This window comes from Phalaenopsis equestris, unplaced genomic scaffold, assembly GCF_001263595.1.
Source record: "Phalaenopsis equestris unplaced genomic scaffold, ASM126359v1 Scaffold000402, whole genome shotgun sequence".
Taxonomy (NCBI): Eukaryota; Viridiplantae; Streptophyta; class Magnoliopsida; order Asparagales; family Orchidaceae; genus Phalaenopsis; species Phalaenopsis equestris.
In genome coordinates this window covers 932,022-947,754 of record NW_018164844.1, presented here as the reverse complement: position 1 = coordinate 947,754, position 15,733 = coordinate 932,022, and the positions used below count along the sequence as shown (strand labels likewise).

Below are 15,733 nucleotides of genomic sequence, written 5' to 3'. Positions count from 1 at the left end.
ACAGGCTAGTGGAGTAAATATATCAATTCACATTCACATGGGAGAGTAGAGGTATAGCTTCTAGGTCAGTGCAGTCATAAAAGAAAATATGGTATTCTGAGAAATTCATTTGATTTTGGGAGCTAAATCTCTTGGATTTTCAAACCTTGTAGACGCCAAGGAGGGGATAAGTAGGAGATCCGTTTTTTTATTGTCGCTCATAATTTTATCACATGGTTAAACCTATATTTCAAAGATCTAATTCATTGATGAATCATTCAATTGATATAAAACCTCACAGTTAATTATCACTTAGGTTTTAATCTTTGGCAAAAAATAGAAATAACAAATTTAAAATACAAAAAAATTTGAACACTTCAGGCTAGACTTAAAACCAAAAGAATAGAACTTTTCTTATTTTGAAAGGTTAAGTTGTCCTCCATGAGATAGATACACAAATTCATAATTTGTAGATCACTTGATCGACACTTATACTTATATGATTGTTGGTGATTCACAATATTTTGGGCATCCACTCCAAAGAATTTTAACAAATTTTTTTGCATTTAATTTTAGAGAAAACTTTTACAATATATATATAAATATAAGAAAAGAAATAATAAAAGAAAGACATAAGACACAATTTTCTATGCATTTTTCTCGCTAAAAAATGCTTGCATGTATTCAAATTAGAATATATTTTGTCATTTAATTCTTCTCATTGAAGAAATTGGTTGAACTATAATTCTATTTAAATCAAGGTTGAACTAATCCAAATTAGCTTCAAATTTGAAAGTTTGTAATTTAAATATTATAATATTTTTTTAATTATTATTATTATTGTGAGCCTTTTTACAACAATTTAACTCGAAGGTGAGTCCTTCATGTTAGGGAGGCAATCCTCTACAAATCCCACTCCTACAATTTTTGCTATTAAATATTACATTATAATCCATATGTGGTCATAAAACAAATTTTGAAAAGGGATAAGATTTCATTTTAAACACAATAGTTAAGTAAAAATAAGGGGCATTTAAATACATACCACTCAATTCCTTTTCATGTACTTATCTAACACCCCAAAAAAAAATTACTTTTTACAATTAAACCACAAAATTTTCATATCTCATAGAAAAAAAATATCATCTTTTTAACTTAAAAAAAATAAAATACAAATTCATAAATAATATGACTTGCATATAAAAATTAAAATTTAGGCATTAGCTATGTTGTAATTTTTGAAATAAAAAAGTAGTGTGTGATATGATATATATATATATATATATATATATATATATATATGTATATATATATATATATATAGGTAGCTTAAGAATCTTTAAACGTAAATATGAAGATTTTTGGTCTTTTTTGTCCTTTTTTTCAATCAACATTTATGAGGGGCTAGATTTGCAAATGGCAAAGTTTCAGGTCCTATTTATGGAAATAGCCCAAATTTGGCAGCATAAGAATTTTTAGCTTAAGAATCTTTAAATGTAAAAAATGACTATTTTGAAGGCTTTTAGAAATAATTTTTTCTTCTTCGAGCCAACATTTATAAATAGCAATATTTCAGGTGCTGTCTATGCAAACAGCCTTAATTATTTCCCAGCTTAAGAATCTTTAAATGTAAATATAAGAATTATGAAGGGTTTTGGTAATTTTTTTTCCTTTTTTCAGTCAGCATTTATGAGGTTCGCGGAACCCGCGGGCAGCAGGGCTGTGTTTCCATTTCGAACGAAAGCTACATATAAGCACGAGAAACTCGACTCCCCAAGAGAGAAACTGAGACTTTCAAACCCGGGGGGAAAAAAAGGAAACACTGCGGCTGTTTTGGAGCTGCTTCTCTTCAGAATTCTCTGTGCTATGGAGATGAAGAAGAAGATGAGTTGCTGAAGTGAGGAGAAATGGAGAGTAGGAGAAAGGCAGCTTTTTTTGTTTCGGCGATGTGTGGGCGGGAAGCGGAGGCGGTTTCGAGGGATGGAAGTCGGTATAGTTTGACGGGAGGTGTGCTTCCGGCGCTGGGGGAGAGCGGAAGTAGGAGACTTAAGCTCCGGTCCTTCGTTATATCGCCTTATGATAAAAGATACAGGTATTGTTTTTCTTCTTCTTCTTCTTCTTCTTCTTCTTCGTTTTTGAGGCAATGGACTCTGTGTTCTGGTTTTGAAATATAAATTATTCTTTTTTTTTTTTGGTGTTTTTAATGAGTAAATTTTGAGAGAAAAGTGATGGTTTTGTTTTCTAAGTTTTCTTAAAAAAATGATTTTTTTTTTTGTTGCATTGTGACTTCTCCTTATTTTCAGTCTCTGTTAGTTTTTGCTTCAGCTGAAGCCCTTTGTTTAGATATTCCTCTGCTTGTCGTATGGCCTGTTTAGTTGCTTGTAGATTGAAATTAAGCTTATTTTAAAAAAATTGCTTTTTTTCAGGATTAATCATTTGGTTGGATGTAATTAGAATCAATTTGAATTATTAAAAAACAAAAGGTTTGGTTTTAAACGGCAAAAAATCTGTCAGCTATAATGGTTTATTTTTCCAAAAAAAGATAATGAATATTGTTTTAAGCTTTTTTTATTATAATCTTATATTAAACAATTGCACACTATAGTTGTGGATTTGTGTGTTGGCCATAAATCAGAGCTTTGTGTTAGTATACCACATAGGCTGAAATGCCTGCAAACTGATGATGAGAAAGGGAAGTGAGTGGAGGATAGCCCTCTTCTATTGCAGTTCACAAAGGAATTTTTGGGAGAGGAAGAAAGGGTCCCCACTCTAGGTTTTGTAGTAGGAATGGGATGTTATTTTCACAGGTTATAATGAGACAAATTAAATAATGATACATAAGAATTTAAAGAAGGGTTGACCGTTGACCCCATTCATTTAGGGTGTTGACTCATGTCGACCATAATGTTTGTCAAACTTTGTTAGGCTGATTCTTGCAGTAGCGTATGAATTTTGGCGTGCACTGGGGAATTGTGAGTTGAAATTGGCTAGGTGGGCAATTCACCTGGGTCAAATTGGCTATCGGGCGAGCTACCTATTACATATGTTCACCGGTATGTATGGTGAACGGTGGAGATGTATTTCACTATACATACTGGTGAACATATGTAATATTTTCTTTAATATGTGGGTCTCAATGATGAGACGACATATGTGGGTCTCAATGATGAGACGACATATCGTAGGGTGAGCTGCCCAAGTTGCATTGAACTATTTACACAGCTGAGTATGATTCTATTCAGTCTCAGTCTTGCTGGTTGTGTTCACCCAATCGTCATGTCAAATTAATGTTGCAGTGTAATGAGTATACATTGTGGTTTTAATTAATTTGTATTTTACCAAGTTAAGCAGAACAAACAAGGCAGCAGGAAAAAGAAATATTAGTAACTAATATAAAAGCAACTATATCTTTATTCAAGCATTATGGTGATTAATGAATGCATGAAAAGCCTTATGCTAGAATCTAATAGTCAAATTTTCACCTTCTGCAGAGCCTGGGAAACATTTCTGATTTTCTTGGTGATCTATACCGCATGGGTATCTCCATTTGAGTTCGGTTTCATCTCAAAGCCAACTCGGCCTTTATCTATCGTTGATGACTTAGTCAATGTATTCTTCACAATAGATATTATCCTCACCTTCTTTGTAGCTTATCTTGAGACCACAACCTATCTTTTCATTGACAATCATGTGAAGATTGCGCAGAAGTACTTGTCCAGCTGGTTTATTCTGGATTTCGTGTCCATTATACCTTCAGAAATTATTCGCAGGATGCTGCCAACAAAGCTTCAGTCCTACGGATTCTTCAACATGCTTCGGCTATGGCGTCTCAGAAGAGTCAGTTCGCTCTTTGCTCGGTAAAGTTGTCTTGTTTGCGTTTTCTCTGTATTTTTTATTTGTTTTTAAGAACATTTGATGTTAACGGTTTATCTTGTTAAGAATTTTAAAAAAATGCCTTTTTGGAAGTTGTTAGAGGTTAAGAGATTAATGTTCGTAGTGGATTTCACTAAATTGCTCAGATTACAATTATGGGAGATGATGTTTAAATGTTAGAAGAGCAACCAACAAAAATAGAAGTTACAAATTTATCCATGGAAAATCTCACGGAAAAAGCTTAGAAATAAGCTCTTAACATTTTCGCATATTTAGAATATTTCATAATTGTGAGTATCAACTAATTCGTTTAGTATAGGCTTTGGAAGTTATTGCCAAGGTTTTTGATTCAATTATAGCCCATACATATAAATATAAATTTCAAACATTAGTTGTTAGATACGTAAATACATAGGATTTGCGTGGTATGCATTTAAATTTACCTAACCTTCTTCTCGTCTGATTTCCAGCTTGGAGAAGGACAGACACTTCAACTACTTCTGGGTCCGATGCATAAAGCTCATTTGTGTAAGTTACCACAACAACACATACATTATGTCCCTCTACTTCACTACTTCGTCTTCTTAACCGCCATTGTTATGGACTCACAGGTCACTCTGTTCGCTGTGCACTGTGCCGGATGCTTCTATTATCTTCTTGCAGCAAGGTATCCTGAGCCCAGCATGACATGGATTGGTGCCACCATGCCGGATTTCCATGAAAGAAGCTTGTGGATTCGGTATGTGACATCAATGTACTGGTCAATCACCACCCTCACAACTGTGGGATATGGAGACCTGCATGCACAAAACACCAGGGAGATGATCTTCGATATCTTCTACATGCTCTTCAATTTGGGGCTCACGGCTTATCTGATTGGGAACATGACTAATTTGGTCGTTCATGGAACCAGCAGAACTAGAAAGTTTGTCAGTCATCTCACACCTGGCTTTACCATAAGGATTAGTATGGATTAAAAGTTACAATTTTGATGCATGTTTTGCGCTGCAGAGAGATACGATTAGAGCGGCATCTGGATTTGCGCAGAGAAATCAACTTCCGGTGCGGATCCAAGAGCAAATGCTGGCGCACCTCTGTTTGAAGTACAGGACGGATTCAGAGGGGCTGCAGCAGCAGGAGACTCTGGATGCGCTTCCGAAAGCGATCAGATCCAGCATCTCGCATTACCTTTTCTATAATCTTGTTCAGAGAGTCTATTTGTTTCAGGGGGTTTCTGCTGATTTGCTTTTTCAGTTGGTAAGAGTTTTTGCTGCAATTTCAGTACTTTCTTCCTGTTGAATTTCGGGGACTTACATTCTCTTTTTTGAATTTTTTTGTTGAAGGTGTCAGAGATGAAAGCTGAGTATTTTCCTCCAAGGGAGGATGTCATTCTACAGAATGAAGCGCCGACTGATTTTTTTGTGCTGGTAACTGGCACTGTGGTAAGTCTTCCTGGATGAGAATTTCAACTTCTTTGAGGGCATAATTTTAACTTAAAAAAATTAAAAATATCTTTTCATGCAGAAGTAAGGCTGTAAATGAACCAATGCACTTGATGAACAACTCGAACTCGGCTCGATTAAAACTTGATCATGTTCGTTTAAATTTGCAAATAAAGAAACTTGAATGTTTTTTAAAATCTTAATGGTTAAATGAGATGAACATGAATGTTCTCAAACTTATTTATTTATGTTCATTAACAAATTCGTTTGTTGTCCAGTAAGTAACTTGTTAAATACTTAATATTAAACTCAATGATCGTTCATATCATGTATAATATATTTTTTTTATAAAATTTGATTAAGTAGAACTTATCTAATTATGATTTAATAGTTATAATATAATATCCATAATATTTTAAAATTATAAATTGATTATTTGTTTACTTAACCCATTTTAAATAAAATAATTAAATCCATTCCTATTTGATTAAGTATTTATTATATTATATAATAATTAGTTAAAATTAATTAAATTATTTAATTATAAAATATTTACACATATTTTAATATTATAATTTGTTTATAATATAGTTATTAATTAATATTTATCAATCAATGAAATTAATTAAAATCAGCAAATAAAAAAATACTAAACTGTGAACCCTACTCTTTTTCTTACAAACTTCGCTTCCCCTCTCTTGTTTTGCCCCAACCATCTCATCTTTGTTACCTAAAACCCTCATTGCATGAACACTATTACTTATTTATATTATTTGATTATCAAAAAAAAATTACTCGTAATATATATTTTTTTCATATTTAATTTGTGTTAGATATTAAATCATAATTTATTTAATTTCTTATTTATTTATATTTATGAAAATCATTTGTTAAAAAATTTATATGAAAATCTAAACACTCGTTCAAACTTTTAATTTGTTTACTAACTTGTTTAAATACTCATTCACTTGATATAAATAGATACAAATCAAATTCAAGTATTGAAAATTTTAAACAAAACTAATCTTGTGCATTATGTGAAACTCAACACAAGCTCAAGCCGAACATGAGCAACTTATAATATTAACAACCCAAGCACAATCTACGATATACTAAACTAGACTCGGCTAAATTAATTAAAATAAAAAAAAAATACAGCATCGTGAACCCATCTCTTTTGCTTGCAAACTTCACTTCCCCGCTCTTGTTTTGTACCAACCATCTCATGTTTGGTGCCTAAAACCGTCGTTGCACAAACACTATTACTCAATTATGTTATTTGATTACAAAAAAATAACTCGTAATATATTTGTTTTCTTATTTAATCTGTGTTAGATATTAATTCAAAATTTATTTAATTTCTTATTTATTTATATTTATAAAATCTTTTGTTAAAAAATTTATATGAAAATCTAAAAACTCGTTCAAAATTTTAACTTGTTTAAATACTCGTTCACTTGATATAAATAAATCAAGTACAAATCAAATTCAAGTATTGAAAATTTTAAACAAAAACTAATCTTGTGCATTATGTGAAACATCAACACAAACTCAAGCCGAACATAAGCAACTTATAATATTAACAACCCAAGCCCAATCTACAATATACTAAACTCAACTCGGCTTAATTAGCATAAACAAGGCGGCATGTATGTAAAAATTGAAGTTCATGCGTTAAACATGTCAATACATACAAAATCATCCTTCTGTTTAATGCCACAATACCAAAACTAAGGTGTCAAACTTCTTTACAGGACATAATAGATCACAGGAATGGGATTGAACAGGTAATTTCTCAATCTATTTGACATTTGGTAGATTCTTCAGATCTGATGTGTTAGAAATGATTGCCTTAAAACAGAAAAATTTTAATAATGGCCATATAAACAGGTTGTTGGACAGGCAAATGCAGGAGAGCTTTTTGGAGAAATTGGAGTACTTTGTTACAGGCCTCAATTGTTCACATATCGAACCAGAAGGTTGTGCCAATTATTGCGGTTAAGCCGCAGCTCTTTTCTAAACATTGTTCAGTCAAATGTAGGAGATGGGACTGTAATCATGAACAACCTCCTTCAGGTTCAATTCTAAACTAGCCAAAAAAAAAAACTCAGTTCTGTAGCTAGAAATCATTTGCAAGCATATATGATGCAAAATTCTTTTTGCATTTCAGTATCTGAAAGAGCAGAAGGACCCAATCATGGAGAGAATTTCGAGGGAGACGGAGAACACCTTAGCTCGGGGTCGAACGGATTTACCTCTCTCTCTTCGCTTTGCAGTCATTAGAGGGGATGATCTGTTGTTGCATAAACTTCTTAAGCGCGGCTTAGATCCAAATGAATCTGACATCAATGGACACACTGCATTGGTAATTTAAGATTTTTATCATGATTCCGATTTATTGCATAAATGATGACATTTTTTGCTTGCATATTTGATTTGTTAAGCAGCATCTGGCGGCGTCGAAAGGAAGTGAGAATTGTGTGCTTCTCTTGCTCGACTATGGAGCAGATCCAAACAGCAGAGGTTTGTCATTAACACATGAAAATTTAGCTTGGAAGATTAAAGACATTAATCAAAGTAGAATTTAAATGTGAGAATTTTGTAATCTTATAAGATATGTTGTTAAGAAAATGAAATTGGACCTTAAATTAGCTATTTACATTAAGATGTGTGCCATGGATGTTTTAGGAAAATCAAACTATATCTTACATGTCACTATATGTCCTAACCATTGTATTTACATTCTTAAAATATCAATCATAAACAAATCCCTTCTTCCACTAATCCTAAATGCTTTCTTGACAAGGAGAAACAAATAGATTAATGATAATTTTAATAGAACTACTTATATGTTGACTATGTTGTATCAATCTGAGTGTTGGGCAGCCAGAACAAGACGCAATATTTTAGCATGGCTCATTTACATATATTACCACCCAATTCTATGTATTTACGTATCTAACACCTAAACTTACCTTTCTAAATATATAAAATGCAAATCTTTACCTTTCTACATATATAAAATGCAAATCTTTCCTATAACTCTTAAAATACCATTATTTTAACTTTAAAAGAGTGAAAAACACATTTTCATGCTTATGAGAGGTGGCACACATATATATTTATGTGTGTGTGTGTGTAAATTCACAAGATTTGAGTGGTGAAATCATAAGAATTAAACGTTATGTATATTAATCTTTTTTTTAACAATGCAACCATCTTACAAAATGCAACAAAATGCGCAGATTCTGCAGGAAGTGTTCCGCTATGGGAAGCAGTGCTCGGAAAGCATGAGCCTGTAATCAAGATGCTGATAGACAATGGTGCAAGCCTTTCTCATGGCGACGTAGCCCAATATGCCTGCACAGCAGCAGAGCAAAACAGCCTAGACCTCCTCAACGACATCATCAACTATGGCGGCGATGTGAGGCTGCCGAGGAAGGACGGGAGCACCGCCCTCCACCTTGCAGTCTGCGAAGGCAACCTGCAAATGGTCCACTTATTGCTCGACCAAGGAGCTGATGTCGACCATCATGACATCCATGGCTGGAGCCCAAGAGAATTAGCCGAACAACAAGGCCATCATGAAATCATCTCCCTGTTCCATACAAAGAAGGCTCCACAAAATGAAAGCACCCTCGCCGGCTGGAAGGAAGACGGCACCTCAATGGGTAACAAATCACTTGGAAGATTCGGGAGGGATCCGGCGATGTTGCCTGAGAATGACAACTCTAGAAGCTTTGGTAACTCATTGCTTGGTATAATGTCGGCTGCTCATTGTCATGATGATAAGAGTGAAGATCAATTGCCATCTTGTAGCTCAAGTTATGTGAAGGATGGATATGGGTATTATGCTGATGGTTACAATCATCATCTTCCTCTCAGGGTGAAGATCAGCTGTCCTGAGAAGAGAGGTTTGGTGAGTAAGCTGGTGCTTCTTCCGAGATCAATGGAGGAGCTTCTTTGGATTGGGGATGAAAAATTTGGTTTTCATGCTTCGAAAGTTGTTACGAAGGATGGAGTTGAGATTGATGATTTGAAGCTTGTAAGAGATGGTGATCATCTTCTTCTTGTCAGTGATTTGTGGAGAGGGAGAAATGGTGGCATTCAAGTGTGAGAGATAGTGTAGGAGTAGATTGAACTTTAGTGCTTATCTGTCTCCTCCAATCATAAGATTTTGATTAGGAAAATTTATTATATGTGAAGGATGTATTCAGACTTCATGTATAACCATGTTGTACATTATCATATATATGTTGTATAACAGCATACAACAATGTTATAAATGGAGTCTGGACTCTCTTGATGTAGGAATTGCAATGCAATGCATACAAGCAATTCATATGTAATTTTTTTTGTTAGTATTCAAATTTTGATTTTTATATATATAAAAATTCAATTTTTTGTGTCACATCAAAAATATCAATATTGTTAACTTTCAAAAAGTGAAATGTTGTTCTTTTTTTATTTTTTATGCATAGATAAGTAAAAATCAAAATTTAAGTGTTAGACATCTCTATAGTTAGAAATGCTATGATATGCATGTAAATTTCAAACTTGTTTTTTTCTCTTGATTTTCTAAGTTTATAATTAGGTGTGTCAACTTTGGCAAGTGTTTCACCCATCTTTATAGGATTGTGAGTTGTTTTGTTTAGCATTTAAAATGCAAGGGATTTCAAATTGTTTAAAATAATTATGGTTTTCATTAATCTTAAAAAACAGCATTATTTTCTTGGAATTATAGAAGAACTGAAGGGCGACTAAGCTACCACCATGGATATATCTATCTATCTATCTATCTATCTATCTTATATATATATGCAATAAGTTTGTTCTATAGAACTTTTTTAATTTTATGTTAGGGATTTTTGGCATTTCATTGATCTCATTGTTGACACTTGATATAGTTAAAATAAATATGCAAAATATCTAAAATTAGCAATCCAATTATTGAATTAATTACTCTTGGAAAACTAAAATAATAAAAATTAAATTTTATTAAGATATGTCGAGAAACTTTTCAATTTTTCCTTCACTTTAGTGTATCTTAATTCATTAATGTTCGGTGCTAAAACTTTTATTGGCAGAGAAATTTTATCTTAGCTCAAAATAATTTCCCAACACACACAGGCAGAAATGTTAGAGACAACTAGATTTATTTACGTTGAAATGCCCTGAAAAGAGAAAAAAATCATTGTGCTTACCCCAATCTAAAAAATCCATTAGATAATTGAGATTACAGAGGTCGACTCTTTTTGTGTGTTAGAGAGGAAGAGATTACAAGATGATGTTGCTAGTTACAATAATAGTAGTTGGCTACAAAATATGTAGTTCATTGTTATAATGATCATAATTGGTCGTAACCAATTACTGGTGGTGGTCGATGCTATCATTGGTATCTAGCGGTGAAATTTGATAATCGGCAGCAAACTTTAGTGTTTTGATGGGAACTTTAATGATCGGTGAAAATCGCCAAGACTTCATGAGTTAAGCTTTAATAATCAACTCATTCGTTTCTTTCTCTTTCTCCCCTTCAAGTGGAAAATGGGAGCCTATTTTTAATTTTTGAGAGGGTCATTTTTGGTAAACTTAATCAATCTACCATAACACTTTATAAGACGATCCATATTAATTTCATTGATCATTGGCAATTTTTTTACATTTAAGTGCTTTAACAACGTCATAATTGAATCATCATTGGCTCGTTTTATTTCTCCCATCATGTTGCTGAATTTGATTATAAGTGTGCTAAATTTTGAAATCATTTGACATTTCAATAGATGCACCGAAGCCTTTAACTACATATTTAATTGCTTGATCTAGGTTGATTTTAACTCGAATTGAATCACTTTCAGTGTCATTGATTTCATATTGTTAAGACATATAGTTTGACTATAAATTTATTAAAGTAAGTGCTCGAATGATCTTCATTGAATTTAAATTTAAAATATTTCTTGCTCTAAATGCATCAAGATTTGTGCTTGATGATAAAATTTCTTGATGGCATATCAACTGCCCCTTATTTCGTACATCGATGTTATTATCTTATGGAGCCTGAAGAATCACCCTAAAGCCCACACTAGCTGCATGGACCGTACTTGAGTTTTTTTATGGTGCGGTGCACTCATGTTGAGGTATACAACGCCCCTCACACCAGTTTCGAGTGCGCCTGTGCTTATCCAAGAATTCTTCCCAAGCAAATGTCACCCTTACATCAATTTTTTATGCGCCCTCACTCAGTTATAAGGAGCACGACATTCCCGCACCAAGGAGTGGCGCGAGTGCCAGGTGTTGTTGACTCTTTTGATTCGGTTTAAAGTCTCTATTCGGTTGATGATATACACACTCTATTTATGTGTTTCTTTGATATAGGTTCTTTTAAAGGTGAGAAAAGTTGTAAATGAGGATTCTTGCATGCATTTCTCGTATAAGAACGAAATGAAGAGTTTGGAGCGAAGTTTTGAAAGTTCCATTGCTTGCAGAGAGGAGATCTGAGTGAGCATTATGCACATATATGAAATTCCAAGTGAAAATTTTTTGGTGGTATAGCTCCAGGGTATTTTTCCCTTTTTTTGGTTTTTCACGTTAATTTTTGGTGTGCTCTTTTTGAAATTGTTTCGTTTTGGTTCTGTTGAATTTTTTATTCTATTTTTTTCTCAAATCAGTGCAATCTTATTTGACGGTGTGGCTTTGATTCTAATTGGATCGAATCCCTAGTAAAAGGTTATTCACATCATCTCAACTTATGCTTGTGTCATTCAAAAATATAACTTGTTGGATAAGTCTTCGTCATAATTTTAGATATTTTAGAAATTTGCAAGCTACTTGGAATGAGAATATTTAATATTTTCAAATTATCCAAATGCACTCATTGATGTTTCATGCATTTCTCTTAAATGTTAAAATTGAGTCTACAATATTAAAAATGGCAATAGATACTTTTGAAAAATATTTGATTATGTTGTCTTTGTCACTACTAGCAGTGGTTGTACGCTTCTAGGTTCATAGGCATGATTGTCTGGGTGCACATGTATGTGCATCGACATGTACATGTGTGTGAGCATATGAACATAATAGTGTCCCAGACAAAGTAGCGAGATCCTTAGGAGAGTGCTAGCATGAGTGGAATGTAGCAGCGTGTGCGAGGGCACATAAGCGTTGCAAAGAGCGCATGTGAACACTTGGGTGTGCACGAGTGCACCTACATGGGTGTGCTCATCTACTCCTATGTCAAAGAGTGAGCACGTGGGGGTATGTAAGCGGGCACGTAGGCGCTAGCACAAGCGTGTGAGGGGCAATTTGCAAAATTATTTGTGTGTGGGTATGTGTGTGTGTGTGTTTGCATGTACGCACCCATGGGTTTGCCAGCAGAGCGACCCTTCAACTTTGAAATTTTTTTTTCTAAAATTTCAACTATAAATACCACTCTTGAGGGGCATAGAAGCCACACACCTGCTCTATCTACTATAGTTTTGTTGTCCATATGTAACAGTTGTTTAATTTCTTTATGCTATTGTTGACTAATTGAATTCATAAAATGGTGGCTACCTAACTTCAGAGAGTTTTTGTTTTCAAACATTGTTCCTCATAAAGGAGATGATTGATACCCATAATAATAAAATTTTGGTCTTCCCTTAAAAGATGTAATGATCAGGCAATCTTTTATATAAACTTGATCTTTAGCTTGATATTATTGATATCGGTGATATTAATAGCATTGTGAAAGTAGAATATTCTTTATTGAAGGTATAGACATTGGCTTTGATTTCATTAAAATGAACTATGTTCGAGACAAATGCTTAAATTATGTTGTAAACTTCATTGATAAGAAAATGATCTGATGGAAGTCAAGATCTTTTAAAGCCATAAAAGATCCCTAAAATTATTTGGTCATGTTGTTATAGAGTATGATGATCTTGTGTAGATCAATAATTTTGTATATTGCTTTAAGATAAGATTTTTTTTGAAAGATCTTTATTAAAATTAGTGATTTTAATACTTGATGAACCCTTGATCTTCATGTAAGAGAGTTAATTTCTAATAATTTGATTCCAAGAGAAGATATAACCTTTATAAGTCTTGTAAGAAATCAAACATGCAACAATTGAGATATTGCCCCCGGTGGAAACATTGTAACATTGAACTCTTCTTAGGCTTAAGCCTTCTAATGCTTTGTAAGTGTACATATACTTTTTGAGGCTTAAATTCTCTTGACAATTTTTAAAATTTACCCATATTTTCTCATGTTCATAGCCTTCTCAGATTCTTTTGGCGTACATGTAACTTCGGAGATTTATAGTCGTTCGAGATCTTTTTTTAATGCACATGTTTCTTCTGAGGCTTATAACTTTCTAAATTTTGTTTAATGGAGACCTTGTCAACCACTTAATCTCATAGATTCTTTCTAATGATGACCATGTCCACTACTAGCTTCTCATTGAGGCAACCTCATGGACATGCATTTTAGGGGTACGAGTGGAGATATTGTCTATCATTTGCTTTTAATGGGTCTTTTTAGTGAGTATTGTGCTCGCTAATAGCTTACCATTAAGACTACCTCATCGGCATGTCTTCCAAAGGTATAAGTGGGGAATTTTTATATCACTTTCCCTCTAGAAGTATTTATAATGATGATTGTGTCCACTAATATCTTCTCATTTAGACTACCTCATGGGTGTGTCTTTCAAGAGTATAAGTAAATATTGTGTATCTCACTTACTTGCAATGGGTATTTCTAATGAGAATTGTGCTAAATACTAGTTTTCTATCAAGACTACCTCATTGACATATTTTCAATTATATACGTTGAGACAGTCTGCCACATGCCTTTAAGGGGTCTTTCTAGTGAGAATTTACTAGCTTACCGTTGAGGCTAATGCATAGGCATGTCTTCTAGTGAAATAAGTAGAGATTTTGTATGTAACTTGCCCTTAAGGGTTCTTAATTTGATAATATTTTAATTTGCTATAAACTCCTCTACAAAGAACTTGGTGAGTTCGCTAAATGTATGAATAGTTTTTTTTAAGAGGGAATATAACTAAATACTTGCTCGACCTTTGAGGGTGGCAAGAAAAAGTTAGTTGAGAAACTTATCATACTCTTATTATATCTGCATGATGGCTCTATAGTGGTCAATGTTTTCATATGGGTCAGATATCCCATTATATGAATCAATATTTGGGAGTTTGAATTATATTGGAATTGAGTGTTGGAGTACTATCAGTCAAGGGTGAAAACTCATGAGAGCTACGTTGAGCAAAGAAAATGACTTTTGTCCCTTTGAGAGAATTCTTCTTAAATCACAATCCATAGTACCATGAATTATATTATGAAGTTGAGCTAAATTCTCCAAGGCAATTGGAAGTTTTAAATTTGGTTTGGATACACGAGATGGATGTGTAAAACAAGCAATATGTAGTAGGTCAGCTTTCTGGGTCGGTAGAGGAAGAGCTTCAATATGAGGAGGGACAGTTTGAGGAGCGTTCTCTATGTCACTGTCTCTGATTGGTGGTTATTCTTGTTGTATATGAATTTTGATTTGTTCTAATACTGGTTATGGAGCTCACATAGAAGCTAATAATCTCATTTTGGAAACCCTCATTTTTGTATATTGTCTTCTAGAGTCAAAGAAGATGTATCCTTACCAGCAGGGTGATGTCCATCAGGGAAAAAAGATGTAGAGGCTTGTCATCCCTTATTACAGGATTTTCCCCTGAAATGGTTGACATTAGAGTGGGAGGATCCATAGTTACAAGAATTATGCTTCTTAGCCATTGAAATAGTGCTCACACTTCTATAAATGCGAGATTACCATTCCCACAAATTACATCAAACTGTTGGGTGCTAGAAAATTATCAATTGTAGAAAAATCTTTTATCTTAGCTCAATATGATTTTCAACACACTTGGACAAAAATGTAAGGGACAACCATATTTTTTACGTGAAAATGCCCTAAAAGTAAAAAAAGGCATGGAGCCTAGACCAATCAAAATAATCCACTAATAAATTGAAAGTACATATGTTTACTCTAATCTTCTATTAAGAAAAATGAAATTACAAGACGGTGTTGTTGGCTAAAAATGCAACAGTTGGCTACAAAAGTTTTAGTTGATTGTTATAATGGTTGTAGTTGATTGCAGAAAATTACTGGTAATGGTTGATGGTGATCTCTGCTAGTTGACAGTAAACTTTCGTAGTCAAGACTTCAAGTGATAAACTATAGTATTCAGCTCGCTCTCATCTATTTTTCTCCCCCTTTTCTGAGGTGAAGAATGAGGGCATATTTATAGTTTTTAGGGGGGGTCATTTTATTGTATTCAATCAATCTCCCAAAGCACTCTATCAGACGATCCACATTAATTCTCTTGATCACGGGTAATTTTACTAAAATTTAAGTCTTGTAACGACATCAGAATTGACCACAAACTAGCATGCCAAAA

General features: G+C 33.5%; 1 protein-coding gene across 1 annotated transcript; it reads left to right on the top strand.

Annotated features, from left to right (window-relative positions):
* The first annotated feature begins 1,772 nt into the window (after positions 1-1,772).
* Positions 1,773-9,555, top strand: LOC110026797 (potassium channel AKT1-like). The gene is made up of 11 exons (XM_020727934.1): positions 1,773-2,071; positions 3,471-3,836; positions 4,323-4,380; positions 4,464-4,781; positions 4,864-5,109; positions 5,196-5,294; positions 7,049-7,081; positions 7,185-7,370; positions 7,465-7,659; positions 7,742-7,817; positions 8,540-9,555. Exons 1-11 carry the CDS (start codon positions 1,887-1,889, stop codon positions 9,409-9,411), a joined length of 2,634 nt encoding a protein of 877 aa, XP_020583593.1. The 5' UTR covers positions 1,773-1,886; the 3' UTR covers positions 9,412-9,555.
* The last annotated feature ends 6,178 nt before the right edge of the window (positions 9,556-15,733 follow it).

Bases quoted from the DNA above. Each gene is read 5' to 3' on its own strand.
- LOC110026797 (XM_020727934.1), top strand. From the start codon at position 1,887: ATGGAGAGTAGGAGAAAGGCAGCTTTTTTTGTTTCGGCGATGTGTGGG. The intron at 2,072-3,470 runs GTATTGTTTTTC...CACCTTCTGCAG, and splicing joins CCTTATGATAAAAGATACAG to AGCCTGGGAAACATTTCTGA. The intron at 7,818-8,539 runs GTTTGTCATTAA...CAAAATGCGCAG, and splicing joins AGCAGATCCAAACAGCAGAG to ATTCTGCAGGAAGTGTTCCG.